General features: G+C 43.6%; 1 protein-coding gene across 5 annotated transcripts in view; it reads left to right on the forward strand.

Moving 5' to 3' along the window:
• Positions 1–21,763, forward strand: part of LOC139559809 (G-protein-signaling modulator 2-like) — a 29,704-nt gene extending 7,941 nt beyond the window's left edge. For 4 of the 5 annotated variants that reach the window (XM_071376171.1, XM_071376174.1, XM_071376172.1 and 1 more), the window contains 11 exons: positions 7,355–7,576; positions 11,106–11,241; positions 11,370–11,509; positions 12,742–12,865; positions 13,315–13,430; positions 13,744–14,008; positions 14,134–14,346; positions 14,583–14,762; positions 20,095–20,254; positions 20,330–20,538; positions 20,692–21,763. In XM_071376171.1, the coding sequence (XP_071232272.1) occupies positions 7,355–7,576; positions 11,106–11,241; positions 11,370–11,509; positions 12,742–12,865; positions 13,315–13,430; positions 13,744–14,008; positions 14,134–14,346; positions 14,583–14,762; positions 20,095–20,254; positions 20,330–20,538; positions 20,692–20,862 (1,936 nt within the window). In that variant the 3' untranslated portion in view covers positions 20,863–21,763. The remainder of the gene's footprint in view (positions 1–7,354; positions 7,577–11,105; positions 11,242–11,369; positions 11,510–12,741; positions 12,866–13,314; positions 13,431–13,743; positions 14,009–14,133; positions 14,347–14,582; positions 14,763–20,094; positions 20,255–20,329; positions 20,539–20,691) is intronic. The other variant, XM_071376173.1, reaches the window with a different exon arrangement.
• The last annotated feature ends 553 nt before the right edge of the window (positions 21,764–22,316 follow it).

Below are 22,316 nucleotides of genomic sequence, written 5' to 3' on the forward strand. Positions count from 1 at the left end.
TTGAAGAATCTCAAATATATTTAGATTTGTTTAACAATTTTTGTTAAATTGATTTGTTTAACATGATTTCATGTGTTATTTCATGGTTTTGATGTCTTCACTATTAGAAAAATAAAGAAAAACCCTTGAATGAGTAGGTGTCAACTTTTGACTGGCTCTGTATATTTAGGTATTTTTGGGGGTGGGTTAAAAGTTTTCAGTGTAAACTTAAACGACTAAACCAGCTATAAAGCATTAGCTTTAAAATTGAGAAATGTCCATGGGAAAATGTTTAGAATTGCAGGAAATAGCATTTTTGTCTCTGCGTCCAAGAGGGCCTCTAAAACCGCGCCATTGACCACAGCCACTACCCCTATCCCCTTTAATTTAATTACTTAAGTATCAAAAGTAAATGGAATCGCTAAAATGTACTTAAGTATCAAAATTATTTATTATACTATTATTAAAATTATTATTATACTATTAAGTAAACCAGACAGCATCATTTTCTCTTTTTTTTTTATTGATGGATAGCAAGGGATGCAAACTGGTGAGGGCCCAAAAAATGTGACTTTCTTGCACTGAAACATGCAACAAAAAAATCCCAGCTAGTGAGAAATGTGGGTTTTAACTAATTAAACAAAGAATATGATCTACATTATCAGGCTCTGTGTATAAAATAAAAAGTGGCTCATGTGAACCTAACCCACACCTAAAAAAAATAAAATAAGTAAGCAATCCAATGTAAAGTCTAGGCAATATTTGTTGCCTAGACTTTACTGTAAATGACACTCAAGTCTTGAGAAAAAAGCAATACACTGCATTGCAGTTAGCCATGACAGCCTTCTAAATATTGCACTTGGAGAAAAAACCCCATCTTAAAGTAGAAATAGAATGAAACAAACAGGTATTCTATTTTCGCTCTATTATAATGGCCACTATAGTAGACATCGATCAAGTGCACACGGCTACATGTGTTCAAAAATAATGTTAATTGAGTAACATTTGTAATAATCCCCCCTCATACACACACACACACACACACACACGTGTTACTGTCAAGTTCAACACAAGCAAAATCTTTGGGCTGCACTGCACATACTACAGTTGTACACTTTCTGCCTGTGTACATCTTCTACAATGTGCCAGCAGAGCATTATACCCTTTGTTGGCATAATTGATCTCTTACAGGCAGAGAGTACACACGGCATACCCCTTTTAATCCACTGTATTGAAAAAGTGAGAAAGTGTGTGGTGTTCCTTTCACCTCTATTGTGGCATCCAGCTTAAGCCAGGCCCAGCTACACTTGATCGCTGTATGCACTTAAAAAACCAAATCCTTTTACTCAAGTAGTATTTTACTAGGTGACTTTTACTTGAGTCATTTTCTATTAAGGTATCTTTACTTTTACTCCAGTATGACAATTGAGTACTTTTTGCACCACTGTCGAATTGCTGCTAAGAATCCACTACTAAAGAACACCAATAGGAACAAGAGATTTGCTTGGGCCAAGAAACATGAGCAATGGACATTAGACTGGTAGAAATCTGTCCTTTTGGTCTAATGAGTCCAAATTTGAGGTTTTTGGTTCCAACCGCCGTGTATTTGTGAGATGCAGAGTAGGTGAACGGATGATCTCCACGTGTGTGGTTCCCACCGTGAAGCATGGAGGAGGTGTGGGGGTGCTTTGCAGGTGACACTGTCAGTGGTTTATTTAGAATTCAATGAATACTTAACCAGCATGGCTACCACAGCATCCCATCGGGTTTGCACTATAATTCGTTTTTCAACAGAACAATGACTTAATACACCTCTAGGCGGTTTAAGGGCTATTTGACCAAGATATGGAGTGCTGCATCAGATGACCTGGCCTCCACAATCACCTGACCTCAACCCAATTGAGGTTTGGGATGAGTTGGACTACAGAGTGAAGGAAAAGCAGCCAACAAGTGCTCAGCATATGTGGGAACTCCTTCAAGGCTGTTGGAAAAGCATTCCAGGTGAAGCTGGTTGAGAGAATGCCCAGCGTGTGCAAAGCTGTCATCAAGGCAAAGGGTGGCTACTTTGAAGAATCTAAAATATATAATCTATTTTGATTTGAGAGAATGCCAAAAGTGTGCAGAGCTGTCAAGGCAAAGGGTTGCTACTTTGAGGACTCTAAAATATTTTTTGATTTGTTCAACCCTTTTTTGGTTACTACATGATTCCATATGTGTTATTTCATAGTTTTTATGTCTTCACTATTCTACAATGTAGGAAATAATAAAAACACTTGCATGAGTAGGTGTGTCCTAACTTTTGAATGGTACTGTGATATATATTAATATTTAACAATCCCCTCAAACATTCATGATTTGCTTTGCATTTGTATTTTTAAAATTGGTTTATTCAACTTTGAAAGGAGTGGAAGACGTCTGTTTGGTAGAAGGCACCATCGTTGTATTTTCAACCATGTTCATCCCTGCGTATAGAATTTATAAGCATTTTCCTGGTCAACCATTAAACTGCAATTGAGCATTGACAATTATGGCAGGCTTACATTTTAGTGTTGAATTAAGCAAGAAGGTATCTCACTCCTAATCAAACCTTGTATGTTTTAAATTGAATAAACCTCTTGGCCACCTGAATCTCAGACTAGACGTCTTTAACAAAGCTCTCTAATGCTGCCCAGGAGCTCTATAAGCAGGGCCTTTCTAATCACTCGGGGCTCACTGTAGTAATCCCAGGTGACAAGGCGAGAAAGATCTTGTCTGATAACGCTGAGATGTAACACCTCTGTCCTAGGTTTAGGGTTAGGCTAATACTGTAGCAATATCATGGACTTTACTGGTTGACCGTATTGTGTGGCATGCAAAAAACAATGGTTACTGCAAGATGGCGCCGACCGAGATGGTCGCCTCGTTTCGAGTTCTTTGGAAACGATGCAGTATTTATACATTTTTTGTTGTTGTATTTCTTACATTGTTACCCCAGGAAATCTTAAGTCTTATTACATACAGCCAGGAAGAACTATTGTATATAAGAGCAAAGTCAACTAACCAACACTACTACCAGGAATACGACTTTCCCGAAACGAGTCCTCTGTTCGGACCACCAACCAGGATAATGGATCTAATCCCAGTAGCCAACCTAAAACAACGGCGCCGCAGACGGAGTGGCCTCTTGGTCAGGCTCCGTAGAAGAGCACATCGCCCACCGCTCCCGAGTGGACATTGGCGAGTGGTATAGTCTCTTGACAACAAGGTAGACGAAATTCGAGCAAGGGTTGCCTTCCCGAGAGACCTCAGAGGTTGTAACATTCTCTGTTTCACGGAAATGGCTCATGTTTCATAGCTCTCTCTGGATATGTTGTCGGAATCAGATCAGCCACTGGGCTTCTCCATGCATCGCGCTGACAGAGATAAACACCTCTCTGGGAAGAGGAAGGGCGGGGGTGTATGCTTCATGATTAACGAATCATGGTGTAATCATAACAACATACAGGACCTCAAGTCCTTCTGCTCACCCAACCTAGAATTCCTTACAATCAAATACAGGCCATTTTACCTACGAAGATAATTCTCGTCAGTTATAGTCACAGCTGTGTATATTCCCCCTCAAACAGACACCAAGACGGCCCTCAATGAACTTCACTAGACTCTATGTAAACTGGAAACCATATATCCCGAGGCTGCATTTATTGTAGCTGGGGATTTTAACAAAGCAAATTTGAGAACAAGGCTACCTAAATTCTATCAGCATATTGATTGCACTACGCACAGGGGTAATACACTCGACCACTGCTACTCTACCTTCCGCAATGCACACAAAGACCTCCCCCGCCCTCCCTTCAGCAAATCCGACCAAGACGCTCCTGCCGTCTTATAGGCAGAAACTCAAACAGGATGTACCAGTGACGAGAACTACTCAACGCTGGTCTGACCAATCGGAAGCCACACTTCAAGATTGTTTTGATCACGCAGACTGGAATATGTTCTGGTCAGCCACAGAGATCAACATAAACCTATACGCTGACTCAGTGAGTGAGTTTATAAAGAAGTGCAGTGGAGATGATGTACCCATTGTGACTATTTAAACCTACCCTAACCAGAAACTGGATGGATGGTGGCATTCACGCAAAACTGAAAGCGCAAACCACCACATTTAACCATAGAAAGAGGTCTGGGAATATGGCTGGATATAAACGGTGTAGTTGTTCCCTACGCAAGGCAATCAAACAAGCGAAATGCCGGTACAGGGACCGGAGTTCTGTTACTCACAGACATCATTCAAACAGTTTTAGAAACTTCAGAGTGTTTTCTATCCAAATCGACTAATAATATGCATATCCTAGGATCTGGGCCTGAATAGCAGGCAGTTTACTCTGGGCACGCTTTTCATCCGGATGTGAAAATACTGCCCCCTACCCAAGAGAGGTTAAACACTGTTTCTCATGCTTGTTCAATGAACCATAAACAATTAATGAACATGCACCTGTGGAACGGTCGTTAAGACGCTTACAGACGGTAGGCAATTAAGGTCACAGTTATGAAAACCTAGGACACTAAAGAGCCCTTTCTACTGACTCTGGAAAAACAGCAAAAGAAAGATGCCCCTGCTCATCTGCAAGAACCTGCCTTAGGCATGCTGCAAGGAGGCATGAGGACTGCAGATATGGCCAGGGCAATAAATTGCAATGTCTGTACTGTGAGATGCCTAAGACAGCGCTACAGGGAGACAGGATGGACACGTGGGAGACCATGTGTAATATCACCTGCACAGGATCGGGATATCTGAACATCACACCTGCGGGACAGGTAAAGGATGGCAACAACAACTGCCCGAGTTACACCAGGAACACAGTCCCTCCATCAGTGCTGAGAGAGGCTGGACTGAGGGCTTGTAGGCCTGTTGTAAGGCAGGTCCTCACCAGACATCACCGGCAACAACTTCGCCTTTGGGCACAAACCCACCGTCGCTGGACCAGACAGGACTGGCAAAAAGTGCTCTTCACTGACGAGTCGCGGTTTTGTCTCACCAGGGGTGATGGTCGGATTTGCGTTTATCGTTGAAAGAATGAGCGTTACACCGAGGCCTTTTACTCTGGAGCGGGATCAGACTGAGCTTGTTGTCATTGCAGGCAATCTCAACGCTGTGCGTTACAGGGAAGACATCCTTCTTCCTCATGTGGTACCCTTTCTGTAGGCTCATCCTGACATGACCCTCCAGCATGACAATGCCGTACTGCTGGTTCTGTGCGTGATTTCCTGCAAGACAGGAATGTCAGAGTTCTGCCATGGCCAGCGAAGAGCCCGGATCTCAATCCCATTGCACATGTCTGGGACCTGTTGGATCTGAGGGTGAGGGCTATTTCTCTCCCCCCCCAGCATGAGGTACACTGCAGTACTTAGTATCTGGTGTGGCCACACAGCTGCATTGACTATTACTTGATTTTGACCCCCCCCACATGTCTGTGTAACTTGTTCAGTTTATGTCTAAGTTGTTGAATCTTATGTTCATACAAATATTTACACATGTTTGCTGAAAATAAATGCAGTTGACAGTGATTATTTGGGGGGGGGGGGGGCTGAGTTTAAATACCATCTATTGCACCTTGCCGCTCATCCATCGCTATCCACCTTGCCGCTCATCCATCCATATACTTGTGTACATATTCTCATTCACCCCTTTTGGATTTGTGTGTATTAGGTAGTTGTTGGAATTGTTAGATATTACTGCACTGTCGGAACGAGAAGCACAAGCATTTCGCTACACTTGCATTAACATCTGCTAACCATGTGTATGTGACCAATAATATTTGATTTGGTTCGGGTTATTCTAGTTTGTGGGGAATGAATAAAACAATCTTTCAAAGTATCTCAGTGAGACATTGAAAAGAATAGGCTACCTAGGCCTGTGTCCGGATCCGCAATGAGTTTAGACTAGCTCTGGACTGTTCAGTGTTGCTGTACAGGAATCCTCTTTCAAACCAACCCAGTGGAAGCTTCTTTAGATGCCTCTCAGATGTGTCATGTGATGCTGTTGTAAAGGAGAAAGAAACCCAGGTAGGGTCTTACTGTGTTAAAGTAGGCTCAATCCAGTATGTAGGGTACAGTCATTTCGTCTGCAAGATGTGACATTGTTTATAGTCTGTAATTGGAGATGATTAAAGTAAAAAAACGAATCTATACAGTTAACATAGCTGTTGATTGATTTTGCTGAATGTCAATGTAACATGCGAAAATGTCAGATTTTACTGAGTTACAGTTCATAGATGGAAATCGGTCGTTTTAAATAATATATGAATTTCACATACTGGGCTGGAGTGCAGTATGTGAATCCCCCCCCCCCCCCCTAATAGGTCCACCCACTCGGGAGCCAGGCCCAGCCGGTCAGAATGAGTTTTTCTCCACAAAAGGGATTCATTACGGACAGAAATACTCCAATCTTTTATTTTAGTTCATGAAAAATGGGACCAACACTTTACATGTCGCATTTTATATTTTTATTCACTGTATATATTGCATAAAATGTCTTTAGTAGGCTATGTCTAATGCCAATATTCTTTTGAGGGCTTTAAAAAAAAAAAACACTGGGTGGGCACTTGATTTAATAGAGTACCTGAAGTCGAAAACGTGCATGCATGAACACAGGTAATCTCCTCTTCAACAAAGTGGTGGGCGTTTTTGCTGTAGGACACAAAAAGCTGTCAAAGAGGGCGTAACAATCGATGCCAGGTTGCATGCATGTGACTAATCTGTTAATCCACCCGTCCCTGTGATTAATCCCTTGTGGATACTCCTCTCTGACCCGATCTGGGGTTAGTGACCAGGAGTAGGCTATGTTCAGGGTCAAACATCCAGAACGTTTCAAATAGAAACGTCATCGTCTACAGCTTGCACAATCCCCATTCTACACAGCAGACAATCATGTCTGAAGACGATACATTTGTCTGAATGTTCTGGAAACATTGAAGCCCACTGAATAGCCTAGTCTTCAGAAGAGCAGTCGGAGAGATCTGTGTATTGTGCTGTAGAGACCACGTAGATAGGAAATAAGTCCTACCATAACAAACACACCCTGATAAACCAAGGCTGTTTTTCTCAGGAGGTGGAAGGAAGTAGCCAAACAAACTCCACATTCAGTCTGATGGAGTGCGAAGGATACTAGTCCTGGGTTTTCAGACGGGGAAAACCCATCTAACTTTTGGTTTCTAGTGGCCACTTTGGAATGTTAAGACTAAATACACTTGTATCGAGTGTTAGTGGAAGGGGCAAGAGGTTGTTTTGGACCAGAACATTTTCTCCTGTGTGTGCCTACTGAGCATCTTGGATCAACAAAGAGGAGACCTCTGTTCCTATCTTCTACCTAAACCGCTTCTGCTGCCTCTTGTAGGATGGATGCATCCTGCCTGGAGCTGGCCCTGGAGGGGGAGCGGCTCTGTAAAGTGGGCGACTACCACACTGGGGTGTCCTTCTTCGAGACAGCCATCCAGGTTGGCACAGAGGACCTGCAGGTGCTGAGTGCCATTTACAGCCAGCTGGGCAATGCATACTTCCATCTGCACGACTACGCCAAGGCATTGGAGTTCCATCACCACGACCTCACCTTGACCAGGTAGGAAGGAGCACACACCTATGACCAGGTAGGAAGGAGCACACACCTATGACCAGGTAGGAAGGAACACACACCTATGACCAGGTAGGAAGGAACACACACCTATGACCAGGTAGGAAGGAACACACACCTATGACCAGGTAGGAAGGAACACACACCTATGACCAGGTAGGAAGGAACACACACCTATGACCAGGTAGGAAGGAACACACACCTATGACCAGGTAGGAAGGAACACACACCTATGACCAGGTAGGAAGGAGCACACACCTATGACCAGGTAGGAAGGAACACACACCTATGACCCAGGGCTCGTAATCATAATGTTTCTCACAGTAGGACCGTTGTCCCCGCTTATCAGCATGACCTCACCACACAACTCCTATGTCTGTGGTGTTTTCCCTATGCGCTGGCTGTCATATTTATGAATACGACCACTATTTTTGCGAAACGCTTAGATAAACATCTTAGATATAGACTACTTTACTGCTGACGGTAACTGTAGTCAACTAGCAGCTGTTTATGTATCAATGTTTGATTGCTACTTCCTCTTTGTCCCACCAAAATATACACTGCTCAAATAAATAAAGGGAACACTAAAATAACACATCCTAGATCTGAATGAATGAAATATTCTTATTAAATACATTTTTCTTTACATAGTTGAATGTGCTGACAACAAAATCACACAAAAATGATCAATGGAAATCAAATTTATCAACCCATGGAGGTCTGGATTTGGAGTCACACTCAATTTAAAGTGGAAAACCACACTACAGGCTGATCCAACTTTGATGTAATGTCCTTAAAACAAGTCAAAATGAGGCTCAGTAGTGTGTGTGGCCTCCACGACCTCCCTACAACGCCTGGGCATGCTCCTGATGAGGTGGCGGATGGTCTCCTGAGGGATCTCCTCCCAGACCTGGACTAAAGCATCCGCCAACTCCTGGACAGTCTGGTGCAACGTGGCGTTGGTGGATGGAGAGAGACCTGATGTCCCAGATGTGCTCAATTGGATTCAGGTCTGGGGAACGGGCGGGCCAGTCCATAGCATCAATGCCTTCCTCTTGCAGGAACTGCTGACACACTCCAGCCACATGAGGTCTAGCATTGTCTTGCATTAGGAGGAACCCAGAGCCAACCGCACCAGCATATGGTCTCACAAGGGTTCTGAGGATCTCATCTCGGTACCTAATGGCAGTCAGGCTACCTCTGGCGAGCACATGGAGGGCTGTGCGGCCCCCCAAAGAAATGCCACCCCACACCATGACTGACCCACCGCCAAACCGGTCATGCTGGAGGATGTTGCAGGCAGCAGAACGTTCTCCACGGCGTCTCCAGACTGTCACATGTGCTCATGTGCTCAGTGTGAACCTGCTTTCATCTGTGACGAGCACAGGGCGCCAGTGGCGAATTTGCCAATCTTGGTGTTCTCTGGCAAATGCCAAACGTCCTGCACGGTGTTGGGCTGTAAGCACAACCCCCACCTGTGGACGTCGGGCCCTCATACCACCCTCATGGAGTCTGTTTCTGACCGTTTGAGCAGACACATGCACATTTGTGGCCTGCTGGAGGTCATTTTGCAGGGCTCTGGCAGTGCTCCACCTGCTCCTCCTTGTACAAAGGCGGAGGTAGCGGTCCTGCTGCTGGGTTGTTGCCCTCCTACGGCCTCCTCCGCGTCTCCTGATGTACTGGCCTGTCTCCTGGTAGCGCCTCCATGCTCTGGACACTACGCTGACAGACACAGCAAACCTTCTTGCCACAGCTCGCATTGATGTGCCATCCTGGATGAGCTGCACTACCTGAGCCACTTGTGTGGGTTGTATACTCCGTCTCATGCTACCACTAGAGTGAAAGCACAGTCAGCATTCAAAAGTGACCAAAACATCAGCCAGGAAGCATAGGAACTGAGAAGTGGTCTGTGGTCACCACCTGCAGAACCACTCCTTTATTGGAGGTGTCTTGCTAATTGCCTATTTTCCACCTTTTGTCTATTCCATTTGCACAACAGCATGTGAAATTTATTGTCAATCAGTGTTGCTTCCTAAGTGGACAGTTTGATTTCACGGAAGTGTGATTGACTTGGAGTTACATTGTGTTTAAGTGTTCCCTTATTTTGTTGAGCAGTGTATTTTGACCACTTGAAAAATCTAACGGCTACTTTTTGTTTAAAAGTTTCAATTTAGTAGTCCCAATAGTCAGTCTAGCCCTCCTCCGCTAGAATGATCAATATGCAATCTATTGATAGGACAGGCGCATGTCAGTCACATGGCGCGCGATGACAACAAAACACTGCTGGTTTGACAGTATGCTGTCTCCCGTGTGATGTGCGCTGTGGTTGGTTGCAATCAAAAAAAATTACACGGCGGAGGGAGGGCACATGATGCTCCTTCAATCGTCTCTGTGAATCTGCACATCCCATGTAATGTAAGTGGTAACAATGAGTCGAAACCCACTTAGCCTAATTATTGCCTATAGCCAGCCACAGAGCCAAGGCGCATAGGCTATTTACGGTGCTTTGATTGACAACCAAACAGCATGTGTTGATTAGTTATTGAAAGGTGTCAAATTAACTGAATAAAGTTAATCTCCTATTTCCCTTTGCCATTCATAAATCATACACCGTAGTTATAGGTCCATGGTATCGTACCGGGACAAGTAAACCATAGATCTCGCTTGTATTTCCTTAGGATATCGAAGCCCACGTCGTGACTTGCCAGACAGTGACGCTTCAGTGAGTGACTCGTCAGTGTAGCATACCGAATCGCATTGGTGAGAGCTGTTCATTTGGCTCCCTAGTTTGCATATTGGTAGGCTTTTTGCTGATGATCTGTAGATGAATTCTGAAATATACGATGAAGATGGTGAATCCTCACTGCAGAAACAATATGTGTTGGAGAGAGAGACTCATTCTGGTCCAGATATGATAATGATTCATTTAAATACATTTGTCAAATCAGAAATATATCATAGTTAAGACTGATATAACCCTTTTTAATTTATTGTTCAAGATCATGTGTGCATTTTTCTGTTTTAATAAAATACATAATTTGAAGAACAAACATTGTGCCAATTCGTATTTTGCAGTCAAACTGTAAATTAGACTTTAATCTTGAAGGCAGATTTAATGTTCTACTCTTAGAAAATAGTCCTGATCAGATAGCGCTTTTGGACATGATCTAGGCCTAACGATACACTGAATTCATACATTTTCAGTAATTTATATTTTAAAGTCATGTCTTTCTACGCAATACCACAAAACTAATTTACCAATCTGGGAGTTAAACTCTAAAGTCTTCAACAATAACAATAATTGTGCTCAGTGTTTCGGATGGAATCAAGGCACTAGAATATTTCAGAGGCCACCAAAATGGAGCTTGTTCTGAAAATTACCCTCTCGACCCGGGGAGGCCTGGCTGGCTACTCGATGTACCCGGACAAAACATTTTGTCTGGTCTTAAGCATTTTGTCGTTTAAGTCAGGTGAGCATTCAATCCCATTTTATTATGTTTTATGGTCCCATTCTCAGGACCGTCGGGGACCAGATGGGAGAGGCTAAATCCAGTGGTAACCTAGGCAACACATTGAAGGTGTTGGGTAGGTTTGATGAGGCTGTGGTCTGCTGTCAGAGGCACTTAGATATTGCCATGGACATGAACGACAAGGTGAGATTGATTCATGAATGATGGTTATTAGGCCTCCTGAAACTAATTTGCAGTTTATTCTGGTGTTTAAATGCTTTTTTCCCTGTTGTGGAGTTGACATTGGCCCTGCTTTTTTTGGTCTCTGTTAGGTGGGACAGGCGAGGGCGCTGTATAACTTTGGGAACGTGTATCATGCAAAAGGAAAGAGCATCTGCTGGAGCGGGGCGGAGCCAGGAGAGTTCCCCGAGGAGGTCACTACTGCACTTAGAAAAGCAGCGGAATATTACGAGTAAGTTTGTGTGCAAGCATTGCATTCATGTGTGTTCGGTAAGTTTTGCACCTTGTAAATCAGATACCATAGAGTAAATGTACATCCAGTATCAGTCAAAAGTTTGGACACCTACTCACTCAGGTTTTTCTTTATATTTATTATTTTCTACGTTGTAGAAAAATAGTGAAGATGTCGAAATTATGAAATAACACATATGGAATCATGTGGTAACCAAAAAAAGTGTTAAACAAATAAATAGATTTTATATTCTTTAAAGTAGCCTCCCTTTGCCTTGATGACAGCTTCATGAGGAATGCTTTTCCAACAGTCTTGAAGGAGTTCCCACATATGCTGAACACTTGTTGGCTGCTTTTCCTTCACTCTGTGGTCCAACTCATCCCAAACCATCTCAATTGGGTTGAGGTCAGGTGATTATGTAGAAGAAACTTTAAAACTTCTTGAAATTTGCCAGATTGACTGACCTTCTTGTCTTAAAGTAATGATGGACTGTCATTTCTCTTTGCTTATTTGAGCTGTTCTTGCCATAATAGGTACTTGGTCTTTTACCAGGTAGCCCTATCTTCTGTATACCAACCCTACCTATTCACAACTGATTAGTTCAAATGCATTAAGAAGGAAAGAAATTCAAAAAATTAACAAGGCACACCTGTTAATTGAAATGCATTCCATGTGACTACCTCATGAAGCTTTTTGAGAGAATTCCAAGTGTGCAAAGCTGTCATCAAGGCAAAGTGTGGCTGCTTTGAATCTCAAATATTTACTTTTTTGGTCACTACATGATTCCATATTTGTTATTTCATAGTTTTTATGTCTTCACTATTATTCTACAATGTAGAAAATAGTACAAATTAAGAAACCGTTGAATGAGTAAGTGTGTTTAAACTTTTGACTGGTTTTATTTATATTTTATTTCTTTCATCACATTCCCAGTGGGTCAGAAGTTTACATACACTCAATTAGTATTTGGTAGCATTGCCTTTAAATTGTTTAACTTAGGTCAAACGTTTCGGGTATTGCTTATTTCTTCCCACAATTAGTTGGGTGAATTTTGGCCCATTCTGCCTGACAGAGCTGGTGTAACTGAGTCAGGTTTGTAGGCCTCCTTGCTCGCACACTCTTTTTCAGTTCTGCCCACAAATTTTCTATAGGATTGAGGTCAGGGCTTTGTGATGGCCACTCCAAAATCTTGACTTTGTTGTCCATTCATTCAATGGTTTGTCTATATTCAGAGCAAACTTATTCATAGTGAAGGAGCTTGCAGACCCGGCCGCCCAGGGCCGAACATATGGTAACCTTGGCAACACACACTACCTGTTAGGAAACTTCCAGAATGCAGTGGCATCACATGAACAGGTAATGAAAATCTTATCAAAGTTTATAGTGTGACATTTGGTGCTCGATTCAATAAACTGCACTGCTGTAGCATATGAAACACACAATTTTTATCCTATGACCAAATGGAATAGTGGTTTTGTGTACTATAGTAGAAATACCAGTTAAACTCACTTCACTGGATGATTAATAATAGCTTGTACACAAGCAACTGCATAAACATTTCAAAAGGCAAGTTTGATTTATATCCAGTTAAGTCTTTTGTCAGAGATTTCCTTTTTCAATGGTTCTATGTAGTTAATTATGTCCTGTACGGCTCAGTACAGTCCACAGAAAGACAATAGGTAAACACCACATAGTGGCAGACTAGAGTCACTGGCTGGCTGTTCCGATACCAAGGTGTTGAAGTTGGTGGGTGCATTTCTGGTCCGGTGTCCGTGTGTGTTCATCCATTTGTTTTCCTTTCTCAGCGCCTCCAGATTGCCAAGGAGTTTGGCGACCGCTCAGCAGAGAGAAGGGCCTACTGCAACCTGGGGAATGCGTATATATTCCTGGGTGAATTTGAAGTGGCAGCTGAGCATTACAAGTGAGCCAAACCCCCCCCCAGCCCAGCCATTCATCTTCTCTTAATGAAGTTCACTCCCTCCGTCTGGAGTCCAGCTGTTAAAACAACTCTTCTGTCTGGACCCTGGAGGGTTTAACACAGTTAAGAGGCCGTAGGATTTTCAGGAGAGAAATGTCAGCTGCTATGCCTCAAAGGACTATGTCAAGAGGGCTAGCAAACCGCTAAGTGTTTGTGTGAATTGATATACTAAACTTAATTTCAGGACCAGAGTAGCCTTTGTGTGTCACTATGAATGAGAGCCAGTGATCTAATGTGGTTGTGTTGTGGTTGTCAGGAGGACTCTGCAGCTGGCCAGACAGCTGAAGGACCGGGCTGTAGAGGCTCAGGCCTGTTACAGTCTGGGCAACACCTACACACTCCTCCAGGACTATGAGAGGGCCATAGACTACCACCTCAAACACCTGATCATAGCACAGGACCTCAATGACCGGATTGGTGAGGGCCGGGCGTGCTGGAGTTTAGGGAACGCTCACACCGCCCTGGGGAACCATGACCAGGCCATGCACTTTGCTGAGAAACACCTGGAGATCTCCAAAGAGGTACCCACCTCCCTTATCCCCTATAGATATACAGTTCAGGACACAGCCTTCAAGAGCCTGATCAAAGAAAGAGGAGTTGATCTGAAAATGCAGCATGGCCAATCCCACGTGTGTGTGTGTTACAGACTGGTGACCGGAGCGGGGAACTGACGGCCCGTATGAACGTGTCAGACCTGCAGATGGTGCTGGGGCTGAGCTACAGCACCAACAACTCCACCCTGTCTGAGAACCCCATCAAGGACATGGACCACAACCTGCATGGAGCCGGGCCCCGGATGGGACGGAGAAACAGCATGGAAAACCTGGAGCTCATGAAACTCACCCCCGACAAGATCAATGTAAGTTACTGGGTTCAAATGTGCAATCTGAGACTTTCTCTTCCCTAGGCCTAGTGGCAATTCGAAGTGCACTATTAACCTGAAGTGAGTGAAATGAATTACACATGGCACCTTTTTAAAATGTTTTGTCTTTATAACAACTCTTTTAACTGTTTGTGTATTTTGACACCGGAGTTTGATGTGATTTGTATAAAGTCTGTTTTTTGACGTGGGTGTCCTCTCCCTCTTGTCTCCAGGCTCAGAAGTGGACCAGTGACATCCTGACCAAGCAGTCTAAACCCACCCTGGCTAAGAGCTCCTCCAAGCTGTTCTTCATCAGCCGTCTGCGGGGGAAGAAGACCAGGGCTGGGAGCTCCAGTAAAGTCCTGCAGGACACCAGTAACACCCCCCAGAACCCTGCACAGGGACCACAGAAGGTAAGAGGGAAACCTGCGTTTTAGGGATCCACCTAGCGTGTGCTTTTCTATGGGTTTGTGTGTCTGTATGCATGCGTGCCCATGAGGGAGAGCGTGAGATTGACGTGACCTCTTGTACTTATCTCGTTGTGGATTGGAATAAAGTATCGACATCGGTGGTGGTTGATGCCGTTTTAAGATCAGGGAGGACACTTTTTTTTTTTATGCGCCATATTTCTATTACAGCATATTGGACGACTCATTCATATTCCTTTCACCCAGCTCAATGTAACAGCAATGGGTTTAGTCTACTACACGATGCTCAAATTTTCCCTATACCCATCATGAGGTTGCTACAACCTAGCCTACAGTTGAAAGTTTATAACGTAGGTGCACAGGTCGAGAGACAAATTGGAGTAATCAAGGTGACGACATTGGCACATTCAATACTGCCTTGCACACTCTTGCCTGCATCTAGCTGATCTGGGGTGTAATCATTAGTCCAAAAACAAGAGTTTCCATTGGACAAATTGAGGTAGGTCTCTCCTCATTTAGTTCCGTGTTCTTCTGTTGAGGAAACATTTTGCGACAGACTCGGTGGAATGAATACACCCCTGATCACCCGCGCGCACACAGTTAATTTCCATAGCAGCCTCATACAGCATCAACACTGTGCTCATTGTATAATTCCTTCTCGCATCTACACGCTCTCCTCTCACCTTTTCCCTTCGCTTGTGGACTTCAGTGTAAAACACAAAATATGTCTGTGACACAGGAGGTTGGCGTCACCTTAATTGGGGAGGACGGGCTCGTGATAAAGGCTGGAACGGAATGAGTGAAATGGTATCAAATATATCAGACACATGGTTTCCATGTGTTTGAGACCATTCCAGTTACTCCGCTCCAGCCTTTATCACGAGCCGTCCTCCCCTCAGCAGCCTCCACTGGTCTGTGACCAGGCGCAATAACCTCTCCCAGCCAAATCTTCATACCATAACCGCTAACAGCTACACAGCCTACATTGTTGTCACCATTATTAATGGTCAACAAACTAGAACTAACACATTCTTGAACCCACAATCCAATCCATGTGTACAGTTTAGTAGTTACACTGGGGGACCCTGGTGGCAATAAATGTATAAAATCGAAAGCTTACGTTGACTTGGAAGAGTTGCTGTGTTAGCTAGCTGGCTAAGGCTATCCAACATAAATATAATTTCTCTGTTTGTTTAAGTCAGGTTATTGAGTAGGCTAATTAGCTAAGTAAGTGAAAGGTAAACTAAGAAAAAAATAATACAATGAAATATACAGTTGAAGTCAGAAGTTTACATCCACTTAGGTTGGAGTCATTAACTCGTTTTTCCACCACTCCACAAATTTCTTGTTAACAAACTATAGTTTTAGCAAGTCGTTTAGGACATGTACTTTGTGCATGACAAGTAATTTTTCCAAAAATTGTTTACAGACAGATTATTTCACTTATAATTCACTGTATCACAATTCCAGTGGGTCAGAAGTTTACATACACTAAGTTGACTTTTTTATTTCACCTTTATTTAACCAGGTAGGCAAGTTGAGAACAAGTTCTCATTTACAACTGCGACCTGGCCAAGATAAAGCAAAGCAGTTCGACACATACAACAACACAGAGTTACACATGGAGTAAAACAAACATACAGTAGAAACATAAGTCTATATACAATGTGAGCAAATGAGGTGAGAAGGGAGGTGAAGGCAAAAAAAGGCCATGGTGGAGAAGTAAATAAAATATAGCAAGTAAAACACTGGAATGGTTGATTTGCAGTGGAAGAATGTGCAAAGTAGAGATAAATAATGGGGTGCAAAGGAGCTAAATAAATAAATACAGTAGGGAAAGAGGTAGTAGTTTGGGCTGAATTATAGATGGGCTATGTGCAGTAATCTGTGAGCTGTTCTGACAGCTGGTGCTTAAAGCTAGTGAGGGAGATAAGTGTTTCCAGTTTCAGAGATTTTTGTAGTTCGTTCCAGTCATTGGCAGCAGAGAACTGGAAGGAGAGGCGGCCAAAGGAAGAATTGGTTTTGGGGGTGACCAGAGATATACCTGCTGGAGCGCATGCTGCTATGGTGACCAGCGAGCTGAGATAAGGGGGGACTTTACCTAGCAGGGTCTTGTAGATGACCTGGAGCCAGTGGGTTTGGCGACAAGTATGAAGCGAGGGCCAGCCAACAAGAGCGTACAGGTCGCAGTGGTGGGTAGTATATGGGGCTTTGGTGACAAAACGGATGGCACTGTGATAGACTGCATCCAATTTATTGAGTAGGGTATTGGAGGCTATTTTGTAAAAGACATCGCCGAAGTCGAGGATTGGTAGGATGGTCAGTTTTACAAGGGTATGTTTGGCAGCATGAGTGAAGGATGCTTTGTTGCGGAATAGGAAGCCAATTCTAGATTTAATTTTGGATTGGAGATGTTTGATGTGAGTCTGGAAGGAGAGTTTACAGTCTAACCAGACACCTAGGTATTTGTAGTTGTCCACAAGTCAGAGCCGTCCAGAGTCGTGATGTTGGACAGGCGGGCAGGTGCAGGCAGCGATCGGTTGAAGAGCATGCATTTAGTTTTACTTGTATTTAAGAGCAATTGGAGGCCACGGAAGGAGAGTTGAATGGCATTGAAGCTCGCCTGGAGGGTTGTTAACAGTGTCCAAAGAAGGGCCAGAAGTATACAGAATGGTGTCGTCTGCGTAGAGGTGGATCAGAGACTCACCAGCAGCAAGAGTGACATCATTGATGTACACAGAGAAGAGAGTCGGTCCAAGAATTGAACCCTGTGGCACCCCCATAGACGGCCAGAGGCCCGGACAACCGACCCTCCGATTTGACACACTGAACTCTATCAGAGAAGTAGTTGGTGAACCAGGCGAGGAAATCATTTGAGAAACCAAGGCTATCGAGTCTGCCGATGATGATGTGGTGATTGACAGAGTCGAAAGCCTTGGCCAGGTCAATGAATACGGCTGCACAGTATTGTTTCTTATCGATGGCGGTTAAGATATCGTTTAGGACCTTGAGTGTGGCTGAGGTGCACCCATGACCAGCTCTGAAACCAGATTGCATAGCGGAGAAGGTATGGTGGGATTCGAAGTGGTCGGTAATCTGTTTGTTGACTTGGCTTTCAAAGACCTTAGAAAGGCAGGGTAGGATAGATATAGGTCTGTAGCAGTTTGGGTCAAGAGTGTCCCCCCCTTTGAAGAGGTGGATGACCACAGCTGCTTTCCAATCTTTGGGAATCTCAGACGACACGAAAGAGGTTGAACAGGCTAGTAATAGGGGTGGCAACAATTTCAGCAGTTAATTTTAGAAAGAAAGAGTCCAGATTATCTAGCCCGGCTGTTTTGTAGGGGTCCAGATTTTGCAGCTCTTTCAGAACATCGGCTATCTGGATTTGGGAGAAGGAGAAATGGGGAAGGCTTGGGCGAGTAGCTGTAGGGGTTGCAGTGCTGTTGATCAGGGTAGGGGTAGCCAGGTGGAAAGCATGGCCAGCTGTAGAAAAATGCTTATTGAAATTCTCAATCATAGTGGATTTATTGGTGGTGACAGTGTTTCCTATCTTCAGTGCAGTGGGCAGCTGGGAGGAGGTGTTCTTATTCTCCATGGACTTTACAGTATCCCAGAACTTTTTTAAGTTTGTGTTGCAGGAAGCAAATTTCTGCTTGAAAAAGCTAGCCTTGGCTTTTCTAACTGCCTGTGTATATTGGTTTCTAGCTTCCCTTAAAAGTTGCATATCACAAAATGCCATAGGATGCTTTTGTGTTGGTTAAGGGCAGTCAGGTCTGGAGAGAACCAAGGGCCATATCTGTTCCTGGTTCTACATTTCTTGAATGGGGCATGCTTATTTAAAAAATAACCAGGCATCCTCTACTGACGGGATGAGATCAATATCCTTCCAGGATACCCCGGCCAGGTCAATTAGAAAGGCCTGCTCGCTGAAGTGTTTGACAGTGCTTTAAACAGCTTGGAAAATTCCATAAAGTGATGTCATGGTTTTAGAAGCTTCTGATAATTGACATAATTTGAGTCAATTGGAGGTTTACCTGTGGATGTATTTCAAGGCCTACCTTCAAACTCTTGCTTGACATCATGGTAGAATCAAAATAAATCAGCCAAGACCTCAGAAAAAAAATTGTAGACCTTCACAAGTCTGGTTCATCCTTGGGAGCAATTTCCAAATGCCTGAAGGTACCACGTTCATCTGTATAAACAATAGTACGCAAGTATAAACACCATGGGACCACGCAGCCGGCATACCGCTCAGGAAGGAGACGCGTTCTGTCTCGGTCGCAAGTGGGTCTTCCAAATGGACAATGACCCCAAGCATACTTCCAAAGTTGTGGTAAAATGGCTTAAGGACAACAAAGTCAAGGTATTGGAGTGGCCATCACAAAGCCCTGACCTCAATCCTATAGAAAATGTGTGGGCAGAACTGAAAAAGCGTGTGCGAGCAAGGAGGCCTACAAACCGGACTCAGTTACACCAGCTCTGTCAGGAGGAATGGGCCAAAATTCACCTAACTTATTGTGGAAAGCTTGTAGAAGGCTACCCAAGACGCTTGACCCAAGTTAAACAATTTAAAGGCAATACACTCAATTAGTATTTGGTAGTATGTAAACTTCTGACCCACTGGGAATGTGATGAAAGAAATAAAAGCTTAAATAAATCATTCTCTCTATTCTGACATTTCACATTCTTAAAATAAAGTGGTGATCCTAACTGACCTAAGACAGGGAGTTTTTACTAGGATTAAATGTCAGGAATTGTGAAAAACAATGTATTTGGCTAAGGTGTAACTTCCGACTTCAACTGTCGCTTGCTCTTTCTGCTGCTTCTCAATTTTAGCTGTAGCTTATCCTTTCAGTACTAGATTCATTCTCTGATCCTTTGATTGAATGGACAACATGTCACTTCATGCTGCAAGAGCTCTGATAGGTTGGAGGACGTCCTCCGTAAGTCGTCAGAATGACTAAGGTCTATGGAAGGGGGTGAGAACCATGAGCCTCCTAGGTTTTGTATTGAAGTCTATGTAGCTAGAGGACGCAAAATAGCTGTTCTCCGGCTACACAATGGTATTACCCAAGAGGGTGCTGTTGCGGCTATTGTAGACCTTCAATATATTCAGTGTTTAATCGATTTATGTATTAGTTATTATATTTATAATTTTTTGGTGGTGTGAATATATTTTGTAGTTTTATATATATATATATTTTTTTTTTATTGTTTCTCTATTTACATTTTTATGAAATTCACAGAGTAGGATGGTTCTCCCCTTCCTCCTCTGAGGAGCCTCCACTGATTTCAAATATGTCTCTCACTCACTCAGAGGGTCAGTCCAGACATGCTCGGGGACGAGGGCTTCTTTGACCTGCTGAGTCGTTTCCAGAGTAACCGGATGGACGACCAGCGCTGTTCCATACAAGAGAAGAGCCGTCTGTCAGTCAGTACCAGCTCCTCTGACTCTCCACCCAGAGCCATGAGGAAATGTGAGTAGACACACACTCATCATTTCTCTGTGATCGCCTTGATCTCTCGTTCTGACCTCTCTCCCTCTCCTCCAGCAGTGTATGAGAAGGCAGCAGTAGCAGGCCTGGGCTCTGGGTCTGGTGCCCAGGGTCGCCGGTTAGAGGAAGGTGGAGGTGCTGGGGGTAGTTTGCCCGGCCTTCGGCTCAACAGGCACAGCAGCCAGGCTGTCCTCAGCCACCTGATGGCTAACGCAGGCAACACGGAGCCTGACGACGACTTCTTCGACATGCTCGTCAAATGCCAGGTGTGAGGTTTAAATAGACTCAACTTTTCACTTGGGTGGTGTTCAGTAGAGCACAGTGTAGCAAAAATGTTGTGCTCAGTGCTTTATATTGAAAGGGGGTAAAAGTCTTCCTTTTCAGCCACTTTTTACCTCCTATTCTCTCCTTCCCCTCAGGGTTCTCGTCTGGATGACCAGCGCTGCGCCCCTCCCCCGGCCCGTGGCCCCACCGTCCCAGACGAGGACTTCTTCAGCCTCATCACGAGGTCCCAGGCCAAACGCATGGACGAGCAGCGTGTCACCCTGCCCTCCGCAGCAGGCTCCGCAGCGAGGCCCTGCTCCAACTGAGCCTCGCCCATGGAGAGTATCCCGACGGGTGAAAACCCAGGAGACGGGGCTTCTGGAGGAAAACAGTGTGGAATCTTCGTCCACTTGTGGAGATGAGGACGTTGATACTGTACTCAACAGTGGATGGGGCTATTTTACATAGACCAGAACTTTTCAATGGTGTTTTCTCTCCATAACATAGACCAATAATGGTTGTTGTTAGGATTCAGAAGCCTCATTTCCCAGTTGAAAGCACTGCCAGCATTAATGTAGTAGCCTATAGGGAACAATGCAACATTCAAAAACTATAGATGATGAAATCAACTGTTCTCAATTTTACCTTGTACTCTATCTGGAAATGTACTGGACCTGTAAAACTACAGACGAACATGAGCTAACATATCAAACGAGTAGGTCCAGGGAATTATTTTGTATGATTATGTACTCACTACAACCTGAAAATGTATCTTTAGATACAAAACTGCAGTCATGTATTTATTGTACTTTTTTTTTTTTTTGTAAAGATTTTGTTTTATTAAGCGCTTACGTACTGCCGTTTTACTTCCCCTTGTGGCTTGAAGTGGTTGGTTTGATTTTTGCACCATATTTTTCTGATGTAGACTAGACTCAAAGACAGGTACAGCACTATCTTTCCATGTTTTTGAATTGTCTATGTTAGGAGTTGTGGTTATGGAGGGTGGGGATACCTCACCTTTAGGTAAGGAATTAAAAAATATGTTTTTTTAAAATTCTTTCAGCCTTAACCATCTTTGATAATAATGAATTCACCCATGGGTGTGTTTTGTCCCTGATGCTCTTTTGTACTTTATATATATATATTTTAATGATCAAAAGAATGAACACTTGTTTATTTAGTATAGAAATCATGTCTTTGTTTTATTTTAAAATGTGTTATCAAAGAGTATTGTGTGTGTTTTTTTTCCCCCCACTGTTGTCATCTGCAAAACAGCAAGAAGCCAGAGTGCTTTCTTTATATTCAGTGCAGCTTGACACATGGAGATGGCACACCAAAGCACAGAAGGATCGGCTACTCCTGGAATTAATGACTGCCCAAAGTTGAGTTCGCTGGTGAGGTGTTGGTGATGGGCTATGCTCCTCATGGAGTGATGGGCCTAAGTGAGACAATAAAACGTATTAGTCCATACGAGATGCTGTTTAACAAACTCCAGGCTTTGCTATGGTCAGATGACATGAACATAGAGCTTCTTGGCCACGCTGGAAGCAAAATAGGTCAACAGCATCATGAACTTTACCAAGTACTAGGGGCCTCGTTTATAAAGCGGATTTACGATCAATTTTGATCTGAAGTATGACTTATGCAGAAAACCACATTAGGAGTTATTTATAAAACCTTACTTTGAAGTGGAAATTATCTTATCTTTACGCATAGTGATTTTCCGGTTGGTTATGTAGGGCTATTTCAGTTTGGGATGCAAATGCATCCAAGTCTGGTA

This window comes from Salvelinus alpinus, chromosome 30 (assembly GCF_045679555.1).
Source record: "Salvelinus alpinus chromosome 30, SLU_Salpinus.1, whole genome shotgun sequence".
NCBI classification, from domain to species: Eukaryota; Metazoa; Chordata; class Actinopteri; order Salmoniformes; family Salmonidae; genus Salvelinus; species Salvelinus alpinus.